General features: G+C 42.4%; 1 protein-coding gene across 3 annotated transcripts in view; it reads left to right on the top strand.

The window, feature by feature from the left end:
• Positions 1-24,335, top strand: part of LOC124002626 (MICOS complex subunit mic25a-like) — a 68,024-nt gene extending 43,689 nt beyond the window's left edge. For all 3 annotated transcript variants that reach the window (XM_046310187.1, XM_046310186.1, XM_046310188.1), the window contains one exon: positions 23,995-24,335. In XM_046310187.1, the coding sequence (XP_046166143.1) occupies positions 23,995-24,018 (24 nt within the window). In that variant the 3' untranslated portion in view covers positions 24,019-24,335. The remainder of the gene's footprint in view (positions 1-23,994) is intronic.
• Positions 24,336-24,625: the final 290 nt, after the last annotated feature.

The following is a 24,625-nucleotide window of genomic DNA, read 5'->3' as shown; positions in this document are numbered from 1 at the left end:
TTCTCTTGCGTTCATTGCACGCAGAGTCAGGGTATATGCAACAGTTTGGGCTGCCTGGCTCATTGCGAACTAATTTGCCAGAAATGTACGTAATTATGACATACATTGAAGGTTGTGCAATGTAACAAGAATATTTAGACTTAGGGATGCCACCCGTTAGATAAAATACCGAATGGTTCCGTATTTCACTGAAATAATAAATGTTTGGTTTTCGAAATGATAGTTTCCGGATTCTATCATATTAATGACCAAAGGCTCGTATTTCTGTGTGTTATTATGTTCTAATTAAGTCTGATTTGATACAGCAGTCTGACTGAGCAGCAACTGGCCCGTAATCATTCATTCAAACAGCACTTTCGTGCGTTTTGCCAGCAGCTCTTCGCAAGCACAGCGCTGTTTATGACTTCAAGCCTATCAGCCTAATGGCTGGTGTAATCAATGTGAAATGGCTAGCTAGTTAGCCGGGTGTGCGCTAATACTGTTTCAAACGTCACTCGCTTTTAGATTTGGAGTAGTTATTCCCCTTGCGCTGCAAGAGCCGCGCTTTTGTGGGGCGATGGGTAACGATGCTTCGAGTGTGGCTGTGGTCGATGTGTTCCTGGTCCGAGCCCAGGTAGGGGAGAGGGATGGAAGCTATACTGTTACACTGGCAATACTATAGTGCCTATAAGAACATCCAATAGTCAAAGGTATATGAAATACAAATGGTATAGAGAGAAATAGTCCTATAAATACTATATTAACTACAACCTAAAACCTCTTACCTTTTGAATATTGAAGTCTCATGTTAAAAGGAACAACCAACTTTCATATGTTCTCATGTTCTGAGCAAGGAACTTAAACGTTAGCTTTTTTACATGGCACATATTACTTTCTTCTCCAACACTTTGTTTTTGCATTATTTAAACCAAATTGAACATGTTCCATTATTTATTTGAGGCTAAATTGATTTGATTGATGTTTTATGTTAAGTTAAAATAAGTGTTAATTCAGTATTGTTGTAATTGTGATTATTACAAATAAAAAAAATAGTCCGATTTAATCGGTATCGGCCTTTTTTGTCCTCCAATAATCGGCGTCGGCGTTGAAAAATCATAATCGGTCAACCTCTAGAGTGTGTGTGGCGGGGTGTGCTCTTCAGCTGTGCGTATGCATGCACTGGAGGGGTGTGTGTGTGTGTGTGTGTGTGTGTGTGTGTGTGTGTATTAACTAGTTTCTATCCATGTTTCCCTCAAACCATTCTAGAATCATGTTTTCACAGTGTGTGCCTTTCCCTAAAAATCTAAGAAGTGTTTCTTTACTTGCATTTTCCAATGTTGAGTTATACTATTGAATACTGGAGTGTTGTGAAGGCTTAGGAGATGCATTGTCAATACAGAGCATGTCAGTATAATGAACTATGTGGTACAGGCATTATCAAAACGACATTTTACCAAATCGATTAACTTCACAGACGAATAAGCCACTTTATCGTTGACAATAAATGCATTTGCATCATTTGAGCATTTTTTTTTTAATGTGCTGGTTCGAAGTCTCCAACTGTGCGCTGTGTTTTGGAACAATTTGATAGTGAAATGACACTTATTAGCATGGTAAAATCCATTTTGGCACTCTGTGCTTTTGAAATGCATTCTTTTCTCAGCCAATTCTATTCAGAAAGCATTTCAACAACATCGCGTTCCTCCTCAAAGTGCTCATATCTCCACTTCTTTCCATCAAAACCAAATAATGAATCAACCAATTTGCACATTGTTATTGGGACTGAAAAGCACTGATTTACTTCCAGGAAAAGATAAAAGAAACCAAAGAACAATGGCTGCATTTGACGGTTTAAACTGACAATAAAGCAAAGGAAAGCACACAAAAAAAGGCAATCAGTCATTTTTAGCTTGTATCAAAAGACCCATTCTGGATATTGAGATGAGAGTAGTTGTATTTTTGAAAAGGCTGTGTGTGTTTTTGTGTTATTGAGTGTTTTGAAGGAGTAGAAGCATGTTTAATACAAGCTGCTAGTTTAATTCCCGATTTCAGTATGGCATAACATTGAACCAGAGAGAAAGAAAGTGAAAGAGAGTGAGGGGAAATTAACACCGGGAGAGAGGCCTCAACCCTAATCAAAGATGAAATCTCTGTCTCTGACTCTGTCTCACCTCATGGTATGAGGGAATGAATGAGTGAGCGGGAGGAGTATTGGCACTGAAAGCTTGGCTGCTGCAGTCCTATCTGGCTGTTAGCCAATAGGAATTGGCTTGGCGCCCACACGACCCTTGCGGGATGAAAAAGTAGCAATTCTCATCCCCGACCACTCACTCACTGACTCACCATATCGTAATGGACGACGGATGAGGTTTTCACCATGGACAGTGGAGTAAGCCCAGATGTTATGTTATGGGGATGTATGACCTGGTTAGGGAGAAGATAATAGTGATTTCTATGTTGATATTCTCAACTGAACTGCACAGCAGAATACTGTTACTGTATCGACCTGTTGAAGGACATGGCAAGTTGGATGCCAAATTACGTGTTGTCAAAGTGTGTGGTTTTATACAAAGTTTGAATAGTTCAGAGCAATGTACTGTAGCATTGCATATCCTCTCTCTCTCGCTCTCCCTCCTCTCTCTTTCTCCATTTCCTCTCTTTCTCCCTTCCCAATTTGTCCTCCAGCTCTGATCCACCAATTTTTGGACCTCCTTGCCTCTGTCACTTTTCATCAATCTATTCTCCTCCACTTCCCTCCCTCTATCCCTCCCTCCTGATAAAGAAAAAACCTTTTCCGCTGTCCATCCCACCACACTTTGTCACATTAGTGAGTACATTAGCTTCGATTCGCTGCACCACCCACCAAGACATTCCCATTAGGCCTTGGCTAGGCTAGGTTCGCAAGTCTGTCTCCTGTTCTCAGTCATTTGAATGGTTCAGCAGTGTATGTTAGCTAAAGCTAACGTGTTAGCTGAGCTAAGGTGCTGGCTCTCAGGGCCCTGGGGGTAACCAAGCTGCCATTCAGCTTTTGACCCAGTTGTCCCCATTTTCAACATGGCGTCATGCTTGAGTTGGGCCATCTTCATTGCCGGTGGTACAGTAGCTCCCTTGCGTTCTCATCCATTTTTGGGAGAGGATAGTAAGTGATTGAGTGGAGGAAAGAATGATTATTGGGCGCAGTCGAATGTCCCCCTGACACACACTATTCATTTTGGAACTTTTTGTTTTATCCAGTCTTAGTCATTTTGACTTAAATGTCATTTTTTGTCATTTTAATTATGATTTAGTCAAGTTATTGTCAAAAACAGTCGCCATTTTAGTCAAATCACATTTGTAGCGCCTCGTTATACAACAGGTTTGTCTAATCTTGAATGCTGATTGGTTAAAACCACATTCCAGCCAGTGTCTATTTCACAAGTTACCACCGGCTAAATCTATGACGTTAAAATGCCTATTTTTTTATCCAACTGCACAATCCAATGTCTCATCAGCCAAGCAATTTCTAAACTTGATCTCCACTATAAAAAGCATCTAGACATGATCTCACATTTATTATAGACTAACATTTAGTTTTCAACAGTGGAGATGAGTATAAACCTGTCGGTCTCTCTGACATTTGCAGCATTGTTTCAATATTCAAATTGGATCTCCAGCTGTCCCATGGTAATGAACGTGTCGGGACAGAACAGGCAGGCAGCATTTCTCAACCAGTCTAAATCATCAATCAGCTGGCATTATTTTATGGATATATACAAAGAAATGTCAATTGTAAAAATGTCAAACGAAACAAAGTGCAGCTAGTTTGCAATCTTTCCAACTTCAGTTTGAAGTGATTGTGTTACTGTGTTCTTGGTTAGCTCCTCTGAACAACAGTGTCCTGACGAGTGAGCACATTTTCTATTCCAGGCAGAATCGCGCCTCATTAGCTCATTGTTACCCAAATAAATGTCTCTACAAAACAGCTTAAGCAAATGCTGCTACTTTAAAAAAATATATATTTTACCCCCTTTTTCTTCCCAATTTCGTGGGATCCAATTGTTAGTAGTTACGATCTTGTCTCATCTCTACATATTAAGCAAATGTTGCTACTTTAAAAAATATATATATATTTTACCCCCTTTTCCTCCCCAATTTATCTTTATCTTATTTTTATAATATCATATCTTCCCAACAGCATAAATATAACAAACATATGTAATAATAATATATTAATCTATAACAATTATCTGTCCACGTAAATTCCTAATTCATCCTACATAGATATATTGCACAGAGATCATTTTGTCTCATTTCGTTTTAGTCCAAATGAAATTAAAAATATTTTTTGTTTAGTTGTAGTTTTTTTCTGGGTATATTAAGTCAGTTAGTCTTGTCAATTTCCAATGAAAAATAGGTCATTTATAATAGGTAATATTTTAGTAACTCATTTTGTTGAGGAAATTAACACTGCTGGCACATTCCGGGCTGCCTGACATGGTTAGTGCTTGGATGGGGGATCAAATGGAGAACTGCTGTATTTATGGTTACAGCGTCTAAGGCACTGTATCTCAATCTCGTGATTGGGAGTCCCATATGTCGTCCGGGTTTGGCCAGAGTAGGCCGTCATTGTAAATAAGAATTTGTTCTTAATTGACTTGTCCAGTTAATTGTCATGTATTTGTAGTCCTCTACAGAATATATATATATATATGTGCACAATTGTCCAACTTGTTTGAGTTAATGTGTTTCTCAGGGTTCAGTCCGCTGGCGTTATTTGCAATGACGTTCGTCTTTTTTTGTCAACGGTATTCCACCTCCGGGTGGATGGTGACAAAAGCTAAATACTCAGTAAAGCCACAGGTCTGTTGATAGTTTAAGCATACAAACCCCTCCCAGAAGGCTATCCCTATAAACACGGATGCTTAATAGTTTGCTGGTGTAGGTGGGTACAGGTCAATGATCTCTCCAATTCAATTACATTTTCCATTCATCAGTTTTTGTGATGGGGACACTGTGGTGCAAATGGTGCTCTGTTACCGAACAGAACTGCTATTGATGTCCTAACTCTCTTCAGCCACTTAACGTACCTGCAGCAATTATTAGGTTGGAAAGACTTGGGATGTTAGATGAATTGTCCCAGCCAAATACTTCATCTGAGCCCTCTCATTTAAATCATGCCATCTAATCATCCCATAACTGGAAATGGGTTCCAAAAACTTGTCACCTGTCCAACTCAATATGCGGTGAGCATTCTCTCACAAAATGGCTGCCAAGCTGCGTCACCCAGTTGGTGTCTACATAGCTGGGCAGCCATTTTGGACGTGACTCATCCCCACCGAGTGATACAGATCGTGAGTTACAAAAACCATTGCCTTCGGTGCAATTTCATAATATAACATTAGTTGCAGACAAAACAGTAGGTGTATAATTTTGTATATATATTTTTTGGGCTGAAGTGCTAGAAAAAGTAAAAACATCGCAATCTTTTCAGCTAAATGCAAAAGAAACGGCAACTTTGGACACAACAATCTTCTGCTTTTGTGGTGGGCAACAATGTGTCGCTCGACACTCAAGCTCTCTCAGCATTGAAAACTTTGCCAGATAACTTTGGAGCTCTTTTGATAATTATTCTTTGGAGTGTTTAAGATATTTTAAAGTGGCCTCTTTCTTCACTACTCAGGCATGTTGAAAAGGAGGCTTACTACAAAATAAACACTTCTTTTTCATCTCTTTGTCCGATTGATGTTTCCTCCATTCTGTGGACGTCTTTGAGTTCGTTCTGAAGGTTTGGAATGTGTCTGTCTGTCTGTCTGCTTGCCTGTCCGATGTCTGTAACTATCTCAAGTTGTGTATTTATGCCTTTCTCTTTGCTTGTCATTATCCCCATCTCTCTGTTCATCCCATTTCCTGTCACTGTGCTCTTTTATGTCATTGACAGACCTGTGATGATGAGGGCCTTGTCCCCCTTTTCCTCCTCCGTCCCCTCCCCTCTGTTCCATCCACAAAAGACAGAGAGGGCAATCCCGTGACGACCCTTCATGTGCCCAGCATTTCAAGTGTTTCCCGTCTTACCTCCTGTCACCTTCCCGTCGGTCGGTTATTGTCATGCATATGAGACCTTCTCATGGTGTGGGTCACAGGGAAATGTCAGTGGACCAAGGCGGTGGCTTATCGTTTCTTCCTCACATGAACCCTAGAGCGGCCATGTTTTTTTTTTTTTTTTTTGTCTGCTCGTTGCTTTTCTGAAAGCTGGGGAGGCGGCGGCTTTTATGTTGTTCTTATTTCATGTGTCAGTGGGAGAGGTGCAGTCTTCTCTGTATTGGTTTTTACCTTCCCCAAGGATGGGTGTGGCAGGTGTGTGTGTGCATGTGCGTGCGTTTGTGTATACTTGTGCGCGTGCCTCAACCTCGGCAAAGTAAAACTCATATTCAAGAACGTCCTTTTTAAAATCATCACTTTAGCAGGAGGCATGTAGAACTCCTCCATAGTCAACGGCTAGCATAAACAGCACTTATGAAGCATGCTAATGCTAACGGCGAGGCCTTTGAATCCCCATCAGCTGCAGGTGGCAACGTCTGTCTATTTCACACACTTAACCCTTCACCTCTCTCCTGAATATAGCGTTTCAACACCGTTTACCGAAAGTGAGTATCTGTAGTATGGAGCTGGATAAGTGGGTTTCCCAGTGCCACTCGGTATCTACTGTCATTAGGTGGATAAGTGGGTTTCCCAGTGCCACTCGGTATCTACTGTCATTAGGTGGGTAAGTGGGTTTCACAGTGCCACTCAGTATCTACTGTCATTAGGTGGATAAGTGGGTTTCCCAGTGCCACTCGGTATCTACTGTCATTAGGTGGGTAAGTGGGTTTCACAGTGCCACTCAGTATCTACTGTCATTAGGTGGGTAAGTGGGTTTCACAGTGCCACTCAGTATCTACTGTCATTAGGTGGGTAAGTGGGTTTCACAGTGCCACTCAGTATCTACTGTCATTAGGTGGGTAAGTGGGTTTCACAGTGCCACTCAGTATCTACTGTCATTAATAGGTGGGTAAGTGGGTTTCACAGTGCCACTCAGTATCTACTGTCATTAGGTGGGTAAGTGGGTTTCACAGTGCCACTCAGTATCTACTGTCATTAGGTGGGTAAGTGGGTTTCACAGTGCCACTCAGTATCTACTGTCATTAGGTGGGTAAGTGGGTTTCACAGTGCCACTCAGTATCTACTGTCATTAGGTGGGTAAGTGGGTTTCCCAGTGTCATTAGGTGGGTAAGTGGGTTTCAGTGCCACTCAGTATCTACTGTCATTAATAGGTGGGTAAGTGGGTTTCACAGTGCCACTCAGTATCTACTGTCATTATTAGGTGGTTAAGTGGGTTTCACAGTGCCACTCAGTATCTACTGTCATTAGGTGGGTTTCAGTGCCACTCAGTATCTACTGTCATTAGGTGGGTTTCAGTGCCACTCAGTATCTACTGTCATTAGGTGGGTAAGTGGGTTTCAGTGCCACTCAGTATCTACTGTCATTAGGTGGGTAAGTGGGTTTCACAGTGCCACTCATTATCTACTGTCATTAGGTGGGTTTCACAGTGCCACTCATTATCTACTGTCATTAGGTGGGTTTCACAGTGCCACTCAGTATCTATTGTCATTAGGTGGGTTTCAGTGCCACTCAGTATCTACTGTCATTAGGTGGGTTTCCCAGTGCCACTCAGTATCTACTGTCATTAGGTGGGTGTGTGGGTTTCCCAGTGCCGCTCAGTATCTACTGTCATTAGGTGGGTAAGTGGGTTTCCCAGTGTCATTAGGTGGGTGTGTGGGTTTCCCAGTGCCACTCAGTATCTACTGTCATTAGGTGGGTTTCAGTTGCCACTCAGTATCTACTGTCATTAGGTGGGTTTCAGTGCCACTCAGTATCTACTGTCATTAGGTGGGTTTCAGTGCCACTCAGTATCTACTGTCATTAGGTGGGTAAGTGGGTTTCAGTGCCACTCAGTATCTACTGTCATTAGGTGGGTAAGTGGGTTTCACAGTGCCACTCATTATCTACTGTCATTAGGTGGGTTTCACAGTGCCACTCATTATCTACTGTCATTAGGTGGGTTTCACAGTGCCACTCAGTATCTATTGTCATTAGGTGGGTTTCAGTGCCACTCAGTATCTACTGTCATTAGGTGGGTTTCCCAGTGCCACTCAGTATCTACTGTCATTAGGTGGGTGTGTGGGTTTCCCAGTGCCGCTCAGTATCTACTGTCATTAGGTGGGTTTCAGTGCCACTCAGTATCTACTGTCATTAGGTGGGTTTCAGTGCCACTCAGTATCTACTGTCATTAGGTGGGTAATTGGGTTTCACAGTGCCACTCAGTATCTACTGTCATTATTAGGTGGGTAAGTGGGTTTCACAGTGCCACTCTGTATCTACTGTCATTAGGTGGGTTTCACAGTGCCACTCAGTATCTACTGTCATTAGGTGGGTAAGTGGGTTTCCCAGTGTCATTAGGTGGGTGTGTGGGTTTCCCAGTGCCACTCAGTATCTATTGTCATAAGGTGGGTGTGTGGGTTACTCAGTGCCACTCAGTATCTACTGTCATTAGGTGGGTTTCACAGTGCCACTCATTATCTACTGTCGTTAGGTGGGTTTCACAGTGCCACTCATTATCTACTGTCATTAGGTGGGTTTCACAGTGCCACTCAGTATCTATTGTCATTGGGTGGGTTTCCCAGTGCCACTCAGTATCTATTGTCATTAAGTGGGTTTCACAGTGCCACTCAGTATCTACTGTCATTAGGTGGGTAAGTGGGTTTCCCAGTGTCATTAGGTGGGTAAGTGGGTTTCACAGTGCTACTCAGTATCTACTGTCATTAGGTGGGTAAGTGGGTTTCCCAGTGTCATTAGGTGGGTGTGTGGGTTTCCCAGTGCCACTCAGTATCTACTGTCATTAGGTGGGTTTCACAGTGCCACTCATTATCTACTGTCATTAGGATGGGTTTCACAGTGCCACTCATTATCTACTGTCATTAGGTGGGTTTCACAGTGCCACTCAGTATCTACTGTCATTAGGTGGGTTTCACAGTGCCACTCAGTATCTATTGTCATAAGGTGGGTGTGTGGGTTACTCAGTGCCACTCAGTATCTACTGTCATTAGGTGGGTTTCACAGTGCCACTCATTATCTACTGCCATTAGGTGGGTTTCACAGTGCCACTCAGTATCTATTGTCATTAAGTGGGTTTCACAGTGCCACTCAGTATCTACTGTCATTAGGTGGGTAAGTGGGTTTCACAGTGTCACTCAGTATCTACTGTCATTAGGTGGGTAAGTGGGTTTCAGTGTCACTCAGTATCTACTGTCATTAGGTGGGTAAGTGGGTTTCACAGTGCCACTCTGTATCTATTGTCATTAGGTGGGTTTCACAGTGCCACTCAGTATCTATTGTCATTAGGTGGGTTTCACAGTGCCACTCAGTATCTATTGTCATTAGGTGGGTTTCACAGTGCCACTCAGTATCTATTGTCATTAGGTGGGTTTCACAGTGCCACTCAGTATCTATTGTCATTAGGTGGGTTTCCCAGTGCCACTCAGTATCTATTGTTATTAGGTGGGTTTCACAGTGCCACTCAGTATCTATTGTCATTAGGTGGGTTTCACAGTGCCACTCAGTATCTATTGTCATTAGGTGGGTTTCACAGTGCCACTCAGTATCTACTGTCATTAGGTGGGTAAGTGGGTTTCAGTGTCACTCAGTATCTACTGTCATTAGGTGGGTAAGTGGGTTTCACAGTGCCACTCAGTATCTACTGTCAATATTAGGTGGGTAAGTGGGTTTCACAGTGCCACTCAGTATCTACTGTCATTATTAGGTGGGTAAGTGGGTTTCACAGTGCCACTCAGTATCTACTGTCATTATTAGGTGGGTAAGTGGGTTTCACAGTGCCATTCAGTATCTACTGTCATTAGGTGGGCAAGTGGGATGTTGGAACTCGCATGTAGAATCATTGGCATTATTCAGGGGTGGGGATGGTGTAGACGTCACAGTTATGGGGATATGAACTGTGTGTGTGTGTGTGTGTGTGTGTGTGTGTGTGTGTGTGTGTGTGTGTGTGTGTGTGTGTGTGTGTGTGTGTTGAGACCCACCATTTTTGCCTCATCCAGGTAACCTGAATAGCTGGTCTGATTGAATAGGGCCAGACCCAATAATATTTGTGCACACCTCACCAGTGGCTTCCAACTCACCCATTAGGAAACCACTGCCCTCGGATGATAAGATAAATAGAACGATTAAAGTAAGTGACGGGGGGGGGGGAGGGAAGCTGGATTTCTTAGTAGATGTTGAAATAAAAGAGATCGGCGAGTTGACTTTAGGATTATGTGGATTTCCAGAATAGCTTCATGTAGGTGTTCCCTATGAGGTTATTCAAGGGTGAGTGTACAGTACCAGTCAAAGGTTTGGACACACCTACTCATTCAATGGTTTTTATTTATTTTTGACTATTTTCTACATTGTAGAATAACAGTGAAGGCATCAAAACTATGAAATAACACATATGGAATCGTGTAGTAACCAAAAATGTGGTAAACAAATCAAAATATATTTTAGATTCTTCAAAGTAGCCCCCCTTTTCCTTAATGACAGCTTTGCACACTCTTGGCATTCTCTCAACCAGCTTCACCTGAAATGCTTTTCCAACCATCTTGAAGGAGTTCCCACATAATATGAGAACTTGTTGGCTGCTTTTCTATCACTCTGCAGTCCAACTCATCCCAAACCATCTCAATTGGGTTGAGGTCAGGTCATCTGATGCAGCACTCCCATCACCGACAGTGTCACCAGCAAAGCACTATCACACCTCGTCCTCCATGCTTCACAGTGGGAACCAGACATGTCGGAGATACTCCGTTCACCTACTCTGCGTTTCACAAAGACATGGCTGTTGGAACCAAAAATCTCAAATTTGGGCTCATCAGACCAAAGGACAGATTTTCACCGGTCTAATGTCCATTGCTCGTGTTGCTTGGCTCAAGCAAGTCTCTTCTTCTTATTGTTGTTCTTTAGTAGTGGTTTCTTTGCAGCAATTCGACCATGAAGGCCTGATACACAGTTTCCTTTGAGCAGTTGATGTTGAGATGTGTCTCTTACTTGAACTCTGTGAAGCATTTATTTGGACTGTAATTTCTGAGGCTGGTAACTCCAATGAACTTATCCTCTGCAGCAGAGGTAACTCTGGGTCTTCCTGTGGCTGTCCTCATGAGGTCCAGTTTCATCAAAGCTCTTGATGTTTTTTGCGACTGCACTTGAGGAAACGTTCAAAGTTCTTGACATTTTCCGGATTGACTGACCTTCATGTCTGAAAGTAATGATGGACTGTCATTTCTCTTTTCTTATTTGAGTTGTTCTTGCCATATTATGGACTTGGTCTTTTACCAAATAGGGCTATCTTCTGTATACCAATCCTAGCTTGTCACAACGCAACTGATCGGCTCAAACGCAATAAAAAAGAAATTACACAAATGAACTTTTAACAAGGCACACCTGTTAATTGAAGTGTTCCAGGTGACTTCCTCATGAAGCTGGTTGAGAGAATGCCAAGAGTGTGCAAAGCTACCATCAAGGCAAAGGGTGGCTACTTTGAAGAATCTCAAATATAATATATTTTGATTAACACTTTTTTGGTTACTACATGACTCCATATCTGTTATTTCATAGTTTTTATGTCTTCACTATTTTCTACAATGTAGAATAACTTGTACTGCAGGTATAGATTTGGTTGTTCTTTTTTGATAAAAAGTCATCCAAAACTACATATTATACTCATTACTGTATACTCTTGTTTACTATCATGACATGTACTTGAATGGGTATGTATACAACTAGTTTTCCTCAAGGCCACAGCAGAGTTTGGTTTTCTTCTCCAGCCCTCTACCATTCGTTCTTTCATTTGGTCTTTCGTTTGTTTGTTTTGGTGTTTGTTCATTCAGTCATTCAATCAGTCATTTGCTCATTCTCTTCCCTTTTCTCTATTCCCCTCCCCTGTATTCAGCCTTAACTCCATTGTTTCTCCATCTCATTCACAGTGGGTGTGGCAGTAACTTTACGAGTGGTATCAAACCAAGGATCACCATTCCATGACAAACTGCAGTTCGGCTCATCTGTGGCCTAGTGGCTAGTGTTAACACAAGGCCTCAAATGTGTGTGTTCTTGCGTGGCGCTGAGTGCATCCATGCATGTGCATGTGTGTATGAACACTACAGGATACAAATGGCCAACAGATTGCAGGCAGTGCCCCCTTTTATCAATCCCCTTTATATGTGCAATAAGTGGACTAGGTTTTGTTACTGTTTGTCTCATGGGTTTCAGATGGTATTTATACAGCACAATGACAGGACAGAGAGGAGGAAAAAGAGAGGAGGAAAAGAGCGAGCCTGTCTGTCTGCTGCCACTCATATGATAAATTCATCCCCGTTCAGGACAAGGAGCACAGTAGAACACTCAAGCCAATACACACACGCACTCTTATCAGTCACACCACGACAGTATGCAATCCATACTGAAACCTATGAACAGCCATCTCCTTAATGTACGATTCTCAGTCGGGTAATTGCATGTCATGTGATCAGGCCATTCATTTAGATGGGTGGTGATGATCTGTGTGACTGTAGGATGGTGATGAAGCAAGCGCATGCACTCACACGCATGCACGCACACGCATGCACGCACACACACACACACACACAGACACACAGACACACAAACACTAAAAGGTTCTACATGGTTAGGACTGTGGTGGTCACAACATTTAGTCAGCTGGTGATTGTCAAGCAAATAACTGTCGGTCTCACTGTAATTGTCCGTAAATGAACATAAACACATTTGGCATCTTCAGGATTCTACACACAGCCAACAAGCCACTGATGCAGACCTTTTGAACATCTACATTTTAGAAAGTCTAATAAATCCATGTAATATTGCCTAAAGCTTCACAATAAAGTCATTATTTATTTGAGACAAGTCTAAAGAAAAATGATATGAAGAAAATGTAGTCTATTTCAGAAGAACAGAATAGCATACTCTGAGTTGTCCTTATGTTTAGTCCTGATCTGGCTATAGCATACGGATGTAGGCTACACTAGCTCATTTAGCAGACAAGATTTGCTTAGAATTCCGTGGTATTATTTTATATTAAGAATACAATTGAACAAAGCTGAATGAAATAGAAAGGATATTTGCTTCAAATGATTTGAGAGAGTGCCCACATGGGGCTATTCTGTATTGAGTGTTTAACAAAGAAATAGGTACTCCTATATGCTTCATTTAGAGTTACTAATATAACTTTAGTTGTTCTACAAACGTTGGGCTGTATGTTTTGATTTTCAATACATTGTCAGGCTGCATGATGCGACTAATTATGATTTGAAAAAAGTAGCTTGAAAGGCATGAGCTCTGCTTAGTTTTTTTGGCGCAGGCTGTACACACTTCATCAGTCTCTCATTCACAATTTGAGAAGCACTTGATAATGCCTCGAGTTTTCCAGCAGCATACCCTTTGTGTGGCCGTAATGCCCCCTAAAAATACCCATGCGTTTTGCAGCCCTTCTCGCTGAGTGCTGCCTGCTCCGAAGCATCTCATCTCATCTAACTCATCACGTGATCTTGATGGAGAGCTGTGTGAGTGAGATGAAGTGCTTTGGAGCAGGCAGCACTCGCAGGCCACAAGTGAAGACAGACACATCGGGGACGCAACTGCGTGCGTCCTCATTAAATTCTGACGTGCATATTGAAGATATTGGAAGAACTGTCCACATGTACTTTTTGTCAGCCAATAAGATGAGTAGGCGTTACGAACAGCAAAAGCACTAGCCTATGTCAATCTACTATCCCCATTTACAAAAGTTGACCTATTCTGTGCGAGAAATAAATATTCCAAACATAGTCTGGGATAGTTGTGGGATGAGATCCATAGTCTGGGATAGTTGTGGGATGAGATCCATAGTCTGGGATAGTTGTGGGATGAGATACATAGTCTGGGATAGTTGTGGGATGCGATACATAGTCTGGGATAGTTGTGGGATGAGATACATAGTCTGGGATAGTTGTGGGATGCATAGTCTGGGATAGTTGTGGGATGCGATACATAGTCTGGGATAGTTGTGGGATGCGATACATAGTCTGGGATAGTTGTGGGATGAGATACATAGTCTGGGATAGTTGTGGGATGCGATACATAGTCTGGGATAGTTGTGGGATGCGATACATAGTCTGGGATAGTTGTGGGATGCGATACATAGTCTGGGATAGTTGTGGGATGCGATACATAGTCTGGGATAGTTGTCTGGGATGTTGATACATAGTCTGGGATAGTTGTGGGATGAGATACATAGTCTGGGATAGTTGTGGGATGCGATACATAGTCTGGGATAGTTGTGGGATGCGATACATAGTCTGGGATAGTTGTGGGATGCGATACATAGTCTGGGATAGTTGTGGGATGCGATACATAGTCTGGGATAGTTGTGGGATGCGATACATAGTCTGGGATAGTTGTGGGATGAGATACATAGTCTGGGATAGTTGTGGGATGAGATACATAGTCTGGGATAGTTGTGGGATGAGATACATAGTCTGGGATAGTTGTGGGATGAGATACATAGTCTGGGATAGTTGTGGGATGTGATACATAGTCTGGGATAGTTGTGGGATGTGATACATAGTCTGGGATAGTTGTGGGATGCGATACATAGTCTGGGATAGTTGTGGGATGCGATACATAGTCTGGGATAGTTGTGGGATGCGATACATAGTCTGGGATAGTTGTGGGATGCGATACATAGTCTGGGATAGTTGTGGGATGCGATACATAGTCTGGGATAGTTGTGGGATGAGATACATAGTCTGGGATAGTTGTGGGATGAGATACATAGTCTGGGATAGTTGTGGGATGAGATACATAGTCTGGGATAGTTGTGGGATGAGATACATAGTCTGGGATAGTTGTGGGATGAGATACATAGTCTGGGATAGTTGTGGGATGAGATACATAGTCTGGGATAGTTGTGGGATGAGATACATAGTCTGGGATAGTTGTGGGATGAGATACATAGTCTGGGATAGTTGTGGGATGCGATAGATCACTAATTAATACAACAACAACAACAAACATTTTTACACAGAGGCTGATGCAACAGACCGTTTAGCTTAAAATGTTTTTAAAACTATTAGGCTATTTATTAACATTATAAGCGTAGCAATGCGCACACGGCAGTATGCAATGAGCACACGGCAGTATGCAATGAGCACAAATGTTCCATTTGGAGAAAACCCCATTATCAAAAGTGACCGCAAATGTGGTGAAAATGATCTTTCCCAAACTTGAAACTCACGTGCTGCGTATATATGCCAGTTCGGCTCTACAACCATTGTAAAGTTGATTTTAAAGTGCTTAATTTTAAGAAGTTAGTTGGTCACTTTAGTTGTGATACAAACCTTATCAAAACATATAGACCTATGGGCTATGCTACATGAGGTGTGTGACTATGATTAGAAAAAGTCACAAAAAAGGCAATGTTTCTTGCCCTAAGCTGGGTGTCATTCATAAGTGGTAATATATAATACCGGTGATAATATATAATTCACAAGTGATCGACTAATATTGTCACCCGTCAGACTATTCTTGTCTTCACATATACTAAATAATATATGTCATCTCTGCACTACATTTCAAATGGAGGACTCTTTTCCTGTGGTTAATTTTCATGCCAACCAGGTAGGATATACTCCTGTTGTAAAGATAAGCAACATCACTGGGGCCAAGCTTCCTGCCATCCAGGACCAAAATACTAGGGGGTGTCAGAGGAAAGCCCTAAAATTGTCAGACTCCAGTCACCGAAGTCATAGACTTTTTACTCTGCTAACTCACGGCAAGCGCTACCAGAGCGCCACGTCTAAGTCCAATTGGCTCCTTAACAGCTTCTACCCCAAGGCATAAGACCGCTGAACAATTAATAAAATGGCCACCGGACTATTACATTGACCTCCAGCTACTCGCTGTTTATTATCTATGCATAGTCACTTCACCCCTACTTACATGTACAAATTACCTCGACTAACCTGTACCCCCGCACATTGACCCGGTACCCCCTGTATATAGCCTTGTTATTGTAATGTGTTAATTTTGAAAAATGTTTTACTTTATTTGGTAAATATTGGTAACTTTTCCTGAACTGCACTGTTGGTTAAGGGCTTGTAATTAAACATTTCACGGTAAGGTCTACATGTTGTATTCGGCGCAAGTGACAAAGTTGGATTTTATTTGAATATTTGCTTAAAATAGTTGGCGGCTAATTTCCTAAAATTATCTGCTGCCATTGTCGCAAACCCTATTACTAGTGTGTTCAACCTCTTTGTGTCGTCTGAGATTCCTAAAGACTGGAAAGCGGCCGCGGTCACCCCCCTCTTCAAAGGGGGAGACACTCTAGACCCAAACTGTTACAGACCAATATCCATCCTGCCCTGCCTTTCTTAAGTCTTTGAAAGCTGAGTGATCAAACAGATCACAGACCATCTCGAATCCCACCGTACCTTCTCCGCTATGCAATCCGGTTTCCGAGCAGGTCACAGGTGCACCTCAGCCATGCTCAAGGTCCTAAACGATATCATAACCATCATTGATAAATAACAGTACTGTGCAGCCATCTCCATTGACCTGGCCAAGGCTTTCGACTCTGTTAATCAATGTATTCTTATCGGCAAACTCCACAGCCTTGGTTTCTCTGACTGCCTCACCTGGTTCACTAACTACTTCTCAGAGTTCAGTGTGTCAAATCGGAGGTCCTGTTGTCCGTACCTCTGGCAGCCTCTATGGGTGTGCCACAGGGTTAAATTCTCAGGCCGACTCTTTTCTCTGTATATATCAATTATGTCGCTCTTGCTGCGGGTGATTTTTTTTGATCCACTACGCAGACGACACCATTCTGTATACATCTGGTCCTTCCTGGGACACTGTATTAACTAACCTCCAAACGAGCTGCAATGCCATACAACACTCCTTCTGTGGCCTCAAACTGCTCTTAAACACTAGTAAAACTAAATGCATGCTCTTCAACCGATCGCTGCCCGCCCACCTAGCTTCGCTACTCTGTACGGTTCTTACTTAGAATATGTGGACAACTACAAATACCAAGATATCCTTCCAGACTGACATTAAGCATCTCTAATCCAAAATGATATCTAGAATTGGCTTCCTATTTCGCAACAAAGCCTCCTTCACTCATGCTGCCAAACATACCCTCGTAAAACGGACTATCCTGCCGATCCTTGACGTCGGCGATGTCATTTACAAAATAGCCTCCAACACTACTGGATGTAGTCTATCACAGTGCCATCTGTTTTGTCAGCAAAGCCCCATATTCTACCCGCAATTGTGACCTGTATGCTCTCGTTGGCTGGTCCTCGCTACATATTCGTCAAGAAACCCACTGGCTCCAGGTCATCTAAAAGTCTTTGCTAGGTAAAGCTCCGCCTTATCTCAGCTCACTGGTCACCAAAGGAACACCCATACACTCCAGAGGTTATATTTCACTGGTCATCCCCAAAGCCAACACCTCTGCATTGTTCCACCTTTCCTTCCAGTTCTCTGCTGCCAATGACTGGAACGAATTGCAAAAATCACAGAAGTTGGAGACTTATACCTCCCTCACTAACTTCAATCTTCGGCTGTCAGAGCAGCTTTACCAATCACTGCAGCTGTACACAGCCCATCCAACCAACTACCTACCTCATCCCTGTGTATACATTTATTTATTTTTTCTACTCTTTTGCACACCAGTATTTCTACTTGCACATCCACATCTGCACATGTATCACTCCGGTGTTAATTGCTAAATTGTCATTATTTCGCCGCTATGGCCTATTAATTGCCTTACCTCCTTACTTCATTTGCACACACTGTATACAGATTTTCTATTGTGTTATTGACTGTACATTTGTTTATTCCCATGTGTAACTCTGTTGTTTTTGTTCCACTGCTGTGCTTTATCTTGGCCAGATCACAATTGTAAATGAGAACTTGTTCTCAATGGCCTACTTGGTTAAATAAAAAAATTATTATGAAAGTTGACAAATATAGTCGGCCTAGCGTATAGAAAGTGATGGGATCCTCCTTTTTTTAATAGAGGCCATCACTCTGTTTTCTCACACAATTACATAGCCTATAGAAATGTTGTGCACCTTGAGCTCATGGGCTCTCATGAAGTGTTTGATTCGATTTTCGATTACATTTGCGTTGATGTCAGAGTGATTAGAGGGACAATAGAGTGCGGAGTACCAGGCAGTTAGCAAGTTTGGTAGGCTACTAATTATCACCAGCAGCATAAGAGCTTGGAGAAGTCTAATTACCGTGACTAAATGGTAACGTGGAATTTGACTGCCTTCTTGAATCGTGACCACCGGTGTGGCGGTAATACGGCCACCACAACAACCCTATGCATGGTTAATCCGACGTCTGCAGTGGCTGTGGAGCATTTACTGCGATACAGCCACTGCAGAAGTCGGGGCATTTATACTTCTTGCACTTCACTGAGCAGAGCTGTTGTCAAGGAAGTGAATCTGTATTTTTACTGGACCTCGCACCCACATCTACCGTCAACCTATCATGTCTATGCGGAGCCCTCCACATTGTTCCAAGATTTGGGAGGCACACGGCAATGCGGTAAGGAGCTCAATTTGGCCCCTCATACCTCTAGAGCAGGGGTGTCAAAGTCAAATGGACGGAGGGCCAAATAAAAAATTTAGCTACAAGCCGAGGGCCGGACTGTTCGAATGTTCATTGAAAAATTTTTAAATGACGCATATAGTCTAGTGAACCTAATTGAACCTACTGAAAACCTAACAAATATATTCCAATATGATCAGATAAATAAAGCAATATTTTCTTATGGCTCTGTCAGTAATCTTTAATTTTCAACAGACACAAAAGACAAATTTCCTTTATATAAAAATCCCCATAACATGAACATTAAATGAAAGAAACCGGTATTCAAGGCACCATCAGTAGCCTATATTTTCTATTTTAGCAAAAGTGGGCTAAATTTACTTCAAAGAAAAAAACAATAATAGCAATTTTCTATCATCCACTCAACTGAAATATTTTTAAAATATAATTGGATTGAAATACAATAAAATAAAGTGCAAAAATCTATTAATCAAAAACAACACTTTGTTTAAGGAGAAGTAACATGCAGTGAAAACAAATATTAAACTTTAACTTTTAAACTTGAACTGAGTAAAAACTCTAAATATGTGATTGCACAGTAATGTTCACTTGTTTGAGGTTGAGGGTGATACTTGGTGGTGTCCCATCTTTTCCACAAGTTCCATCAATGTTCGGGGTAAGGCTCTGAGCTGAGGAAATCCTCAGAATTGAGTGGAGGTGTTCAGCAGTAAGTCGACTTCTGTGTGATGTTTTGTTCAAGTTCATCAAAGAAAACAGTTGTTCACACAGGTATGTGCTGCCAAACATAGACAACGTTTGAGCAGCCTGGATGCGCAGCTGGGGCATTGTGTCGGGGAGGAAACGGGCGAACTCCGCAGCACCCACTGCCGCATATTTTGCCCTCAGTGCATCATTGCATTGGAGGTCAATCAACTCCATTTGGAGGTTTGGTGGTGAGCTTTCCACGTCAACAGCAAATGGGTTACCGAGCAGTTCCAACCTGCTTTTTTGTGCTTCAAAGTCAGCAAATCGGCGTCAAAGTCAGCAAATCCTATTTTATCAGCCAACTGTGCGCTCGAAACTGGTCATGGTCTGGCAGCTGGGAAAGTGGCTCATATCCTGATGATGCCTCATTACATATCAGCTCCATTTTCATTGCATTCAGATGACTTTGTCACACAGAAAAGCCATTTCACACAGAAACATTCCTGGTGTATGATCTTTGACAATGATAAGCTGTCAGCTCAACTGGCTGATTCAAACCTTTGGCTCTGATAAAGTTTCCTCTGATGCATCTTTTTTCCCCGTTCCTGGTGTATGATACAATGATAAGCTGTCAGCTCACCTGTCCGCCTCCTGTGTCCAGTCCGCTCCTGTGTCCACACATCGCAGGTGCTCCGTCGGTTGTCAAACCCACGAGTTTTTCCCAAGGCAGCTCCATCTCATTTACACATCTTGACACCTCTTCATACAAATCATGCCCCGTAGTTGTGCCATGCATAGGACGTAAAGCCAAAAACTCCTCTGTCACGCTTAGGCTGGAGTCCACTCCGCGGATGAAAATTGACAACTGGGCAATGTCAGAAATGTCGGTGCTCTCATCCACAGCCAAGGAATATGCAATGAAATCTTTTCCCTTTTTCACAAGCTGCTCTTTTAGATTGATGGACAACTGGTCTACTCTCTCGGCAATGGTGTTTCTGCTCAGACTCACATTTAAAAAGAGTTGCCTTTTTTCTGGGCAAACTTCGTCACAAACTTTAATCATGCAGTTTTTGATGAAATCCCCTCCGTAAATGGCCGGGCTGATTTAGCGATCTCTTCTGCCAAAATAAAACTGGCCTTGACAGCAGCCTGGCCTTGTGATTTGGCTTTTTTGAACAGAGCCTGTCGAGATTTGAGGCCTCGTTTTAATTCCTCTGCCTTTTGTAGCCTTTGTTCCATGTCCATATTCTTGTTTTTGTCCGCGTGTTTCGTTTCATAATGTCGTCTCAGATTATACTCTTTCAGTACCGCCACACTTTCTCCACACAGAAGACACACAGGTTTTCCAGCTACCTCCGTGAACAAATACTCCGACTCCCACCTTGTTTGAAACCCCCGGTTCTCAGTGTCCACCTTCCGTTTTGCCATTTTTGATGGGTATCTGAAAGTTAATTTTACTGTGATGCTGACAACTGCTGTGCCAATAAATATTGAAATGAAGCAGCCTACTGCTCGGTGCGTCACCGTTGCATTGTGGGAAATGTAGTATTGGTGCGTGTAAAAGATCTGCGGGCTGCCGGCTTGCTGCGGTCTGCGGGCCGGTTCTAATAACAAATCAAGATCATCCCAGGGGCCGTAAAAAACCTTCTCGCGGGCCGGATGTGGCCCGCGGGCCTTGACTCTGACATATGTGCTCTAGAGGCAACGCAATTGAGTCACGCCCTCCACACGGTGCCTGCGACCACATTTTCAGATATAGAGTACATTTGCTTTTACACACATGCTTCAGCCAATGGCATGTGTGGTGTCTCCTTTTCATCTGTCATCATCATCACTGTCTCCAGCCAAGGTAACCTCTACTTGTGTGAATGGCCTGATGGTCTCTCTCTCTCTCTTCCCACGGTACTGTAACCAACTGTTGTGGTTCAAAGCACTGTGAATGTGTTTATCTTAACATGTTATGCAGGACTGGTAACTTCTACCATTTGGATTTAATTGATGACTTACTAATGGTAACTGACTGAATATGTAACTTGCATGGTATCTGATTCACTAAACTGATTACAAGTGTATAATGGACCTACTATCTGATTCACTAAATTACTGGCTATTTCCTGAATGAGTATGTGACTGACTTGACTATCTGGCAGATTGGCTAATTGACTGACTGAATTAATACAGGGGGCTCCAAAATTACTGCCACCTCTGACTGGCAATGCACAAACAATACTTAAAAATATATAAACAATATAATTATAAAGAGAAACTCAAAATACCAACATGTGTGAAATACCGTACTTTATTTTAACCCACCAAAATAATTTATTGATTTAATTCCAAATCATGGTATCACAATGAATGGCACCCTTAAAGATTATTGCAGATAACATCTACCAAAATTAAACCAGTAATTAAATCCCACTTCTTTAAGGAACTATATTGAGCCATTACATCGTTTTCCTGTTTCACTAGGGTATAAAAATGATGTAACACGCATGCAATATCCCTTTGTCATCCAACATCATGAAAAAAATCAAAATAACTGGCAGTTCAAAAGAGACAGATGGTCGTAGGCCTTCATAAATCTGGTAATGGCTACAAGAAGATCCACAAACGATTGAATATACCACTGATTCTAAAGATATGGAACAGTTGTAAACCTCACGGGTAGAGGATGCAAATGCATTTTGCCCCCCAGGATAGGGAGGAGGATGGTGAGAAGCAACAAAATCCACAAGAATCACTGTGAAAGAATTCCAGGCCTTGGTGGCGTCTTGGGGTCACCAGGTTTTTAAAAAAGCACCATCAGACGTCACCTCCACAACCACAGGCTCTTTGGAAGAGTTGCCAGAAAACCCTTTCTGGCCCCAAGACAGACGCAAGCGCTTGGAGTTTGCCAAACGTCATTTAAAATATGACTGGAAGAAGGTGCTCTGGTCAGATTAGACAAATTTAACGTTTTGGTTCGATACAGCATCGGCATGTTTGGCGTCGAAACAGAGATTCATAAGAGGAGAGGCACCTCGTACCCACGGTGAAATATGGTGGTGGGTCAATGATGTTTTGGGGCTCTTTTAATTCCAGAGATCCATAGGCACTGGTTAAGATTGATGGCATAATGAATTCCACCAAGTATCAGGCAATTTTGGCTGACAATCTGGTTGCCTCTGCCAGAAGGCTGGGACTTGGTGGTGACCCGAAACATACCTCAAGATCCACACAGAAATGGTAATGTGACAACAAAATCAATGTTCTGCCATGGCCATCTCAGTCGCCGGACATCAATCCAATCGGAAACCTGTGGGCTGAGTTGAAGAGGGGAGTTGATAAGCTCAAACTCAAGAATGTGAAGGATCTTGAAAGGATCTCCATAGACGAATGGTCCAAAATCCCTCCAAATGTCTTCCTTAACCTCATCAAAAATTACAGCAAAAGACTCCATGCTGTTATCCTTGCAAGAGGCGGTTGCACGAAGTACTAAATGAGGATTGACAATAATTATGTAACCTTTGATTTTGGTGAAATGTATTTGGTATAAAATAATTGTATGATTTTTGGTGGGTTCCATTGAGACATTAATAAAGTACATTATTTCGCACATGTTGGTATTTTGAGTTTCTCTACAATTATATTGTTTATATTTTAAGTATTGCATGTGCATTGCCAATTGGGTGCCAGATATTTTGGGGCCTACTGTAAATGACTGGCTGGATGGTTTGCTGGTGACTGACGGACTGGTTCTGAGAGAATCTGCTGTTAGTGCAGACGAGAGAAGACAGATATTGATTTTCCTTTCTATTATTTTAGTTTTTCCGAGAGAAAAGCCAGTGAGTCAGTGAAGTGTGTGTGTGTGTGTGTGTGTGTGTGTGTGACTGCGTGCGCTATTGCCTATCAGCCTGTGACTGTACCTATTATCAGATAAGTCTAAAAAAGGATTGGATAGGTACTAGCAATAAGGCTATAACTCCCACCTTCGATGGGCAAGGTGGAATTGTCATTTTCACCATATTGCTTACAATATTTCTTTCCGAAGTACATGGGGGTAGGGGTTTAGGGGTTTATTGTGGATAGGGCGAGTATACAGTAGCTCCTATGCAATGGTGTAGTGGAGGATAAATGCCGTTGATGCATCTTGTTTAATTTGCGCAAACGTTTACCTACCTTTCGCATTGAAAAAATGCATTCAAAGAATAGGGAGTGTTACTTTACTCACTGTGAACAGCGATCAGCATTTATCCACCTGGGTTGTAGTGTGTGTGTGTGTGTGTGTGTGTGTGTGTGTGTGTGTGTGTGTGTGTGTGTGTGTGTGTGTGTGTGTGTGTGTGTGTGTGTGTGTGTGTGTGTGTGTGTGTGTGTGTGTGTGTGTGTGTGTACGTAGTCATTACTCACAGTCTGTGGTGAGCTAGAGAGCTTTTGTTTTCCTTTGGAGTCTTGGCGGAACCCCTATGTAGCATCAACCTGTTTGAGGGAGTGTGTTAAGGGTGGAGGGGAGGACTACAATTTCTTACCGTTTGAATGAGTGCGTAAGTACATTGTGAGTATATGATAACATCTTTGTGATTTTGTGTTTGTGTCTTTGCCCATGTCTATAGACTGAATGACTGACTGTCACTTGCTGTGCCTTGTCCACAGACCCTGCTGATAAACCACGGTTGAGAAAGAACAAGAAACCAAAGAAGAGAAGGAAGGTGCGGGGGAGGAGAAGGAGAGCAGCACATCCATCTTCCCCCGTCACTTTAAATCACCCTCCATTTTCTGTCTAATCTAATCCAACTGGGCCCAACTCCACTCGGACTCAATCCAGCACTACCTACCACTATAATCTACCGCATGCCTTCTCTCCCTTTTTCCATGTCCTTGTTTTGGAGTGTATTATCTTGATTTGTCATCTGTAGTGCATTGTCTTGATTTATTTTGAAATTGCACTGGCACATCCTTCAGGGCTCAAATAAATCCTTCCAATCCTGACAAAATGAGATTGAAGATGGCTCTTTGTCGCGCTGCACCTCCTGACGTTAATGCCCCACACTCAGGGTGCCTCCTCCCCACAATGCGCGGCTTGATTGCACGGTGCTCATGGTTTCATTAAACAGCTGGCGTCCTTAAGCCGACTCTATGGAGATACCAAGGGAGACTGTGTGTGTGGGTGTGGGGAGGTGGGGAGGGATTAGTTTAAGATTTATGGAAGATTAGTTAGTAGCTAAGAAAAAGTCATATTTTATAATGCAGATATAGAATGTAGTATGGTGATTATTCAGGAGAA

This window comes from Oncorhynchus gorbuscha, linkage group LG18, assembly GCF_021184085.1.
Source record: "Oncorhynchus gorbuscha isolate QuinsamMale2020 ecotype Even-year linkage group LG18, OgorEven_v1.0, whole genome shotgun sequence".
NCBI classification, from domain to species: domain Eukaryota; kingdom Metazoa; phylum Chordata; class Actinopteri; order Salmoniformes; family Salmonidae; genus Oncorhynchus; species Oncorhynchus gorbuscha.
Note: the sequence above shows the minus strand (reverse complement) of the source record. Positions and strands in the feature narration are given on the sequence as shown.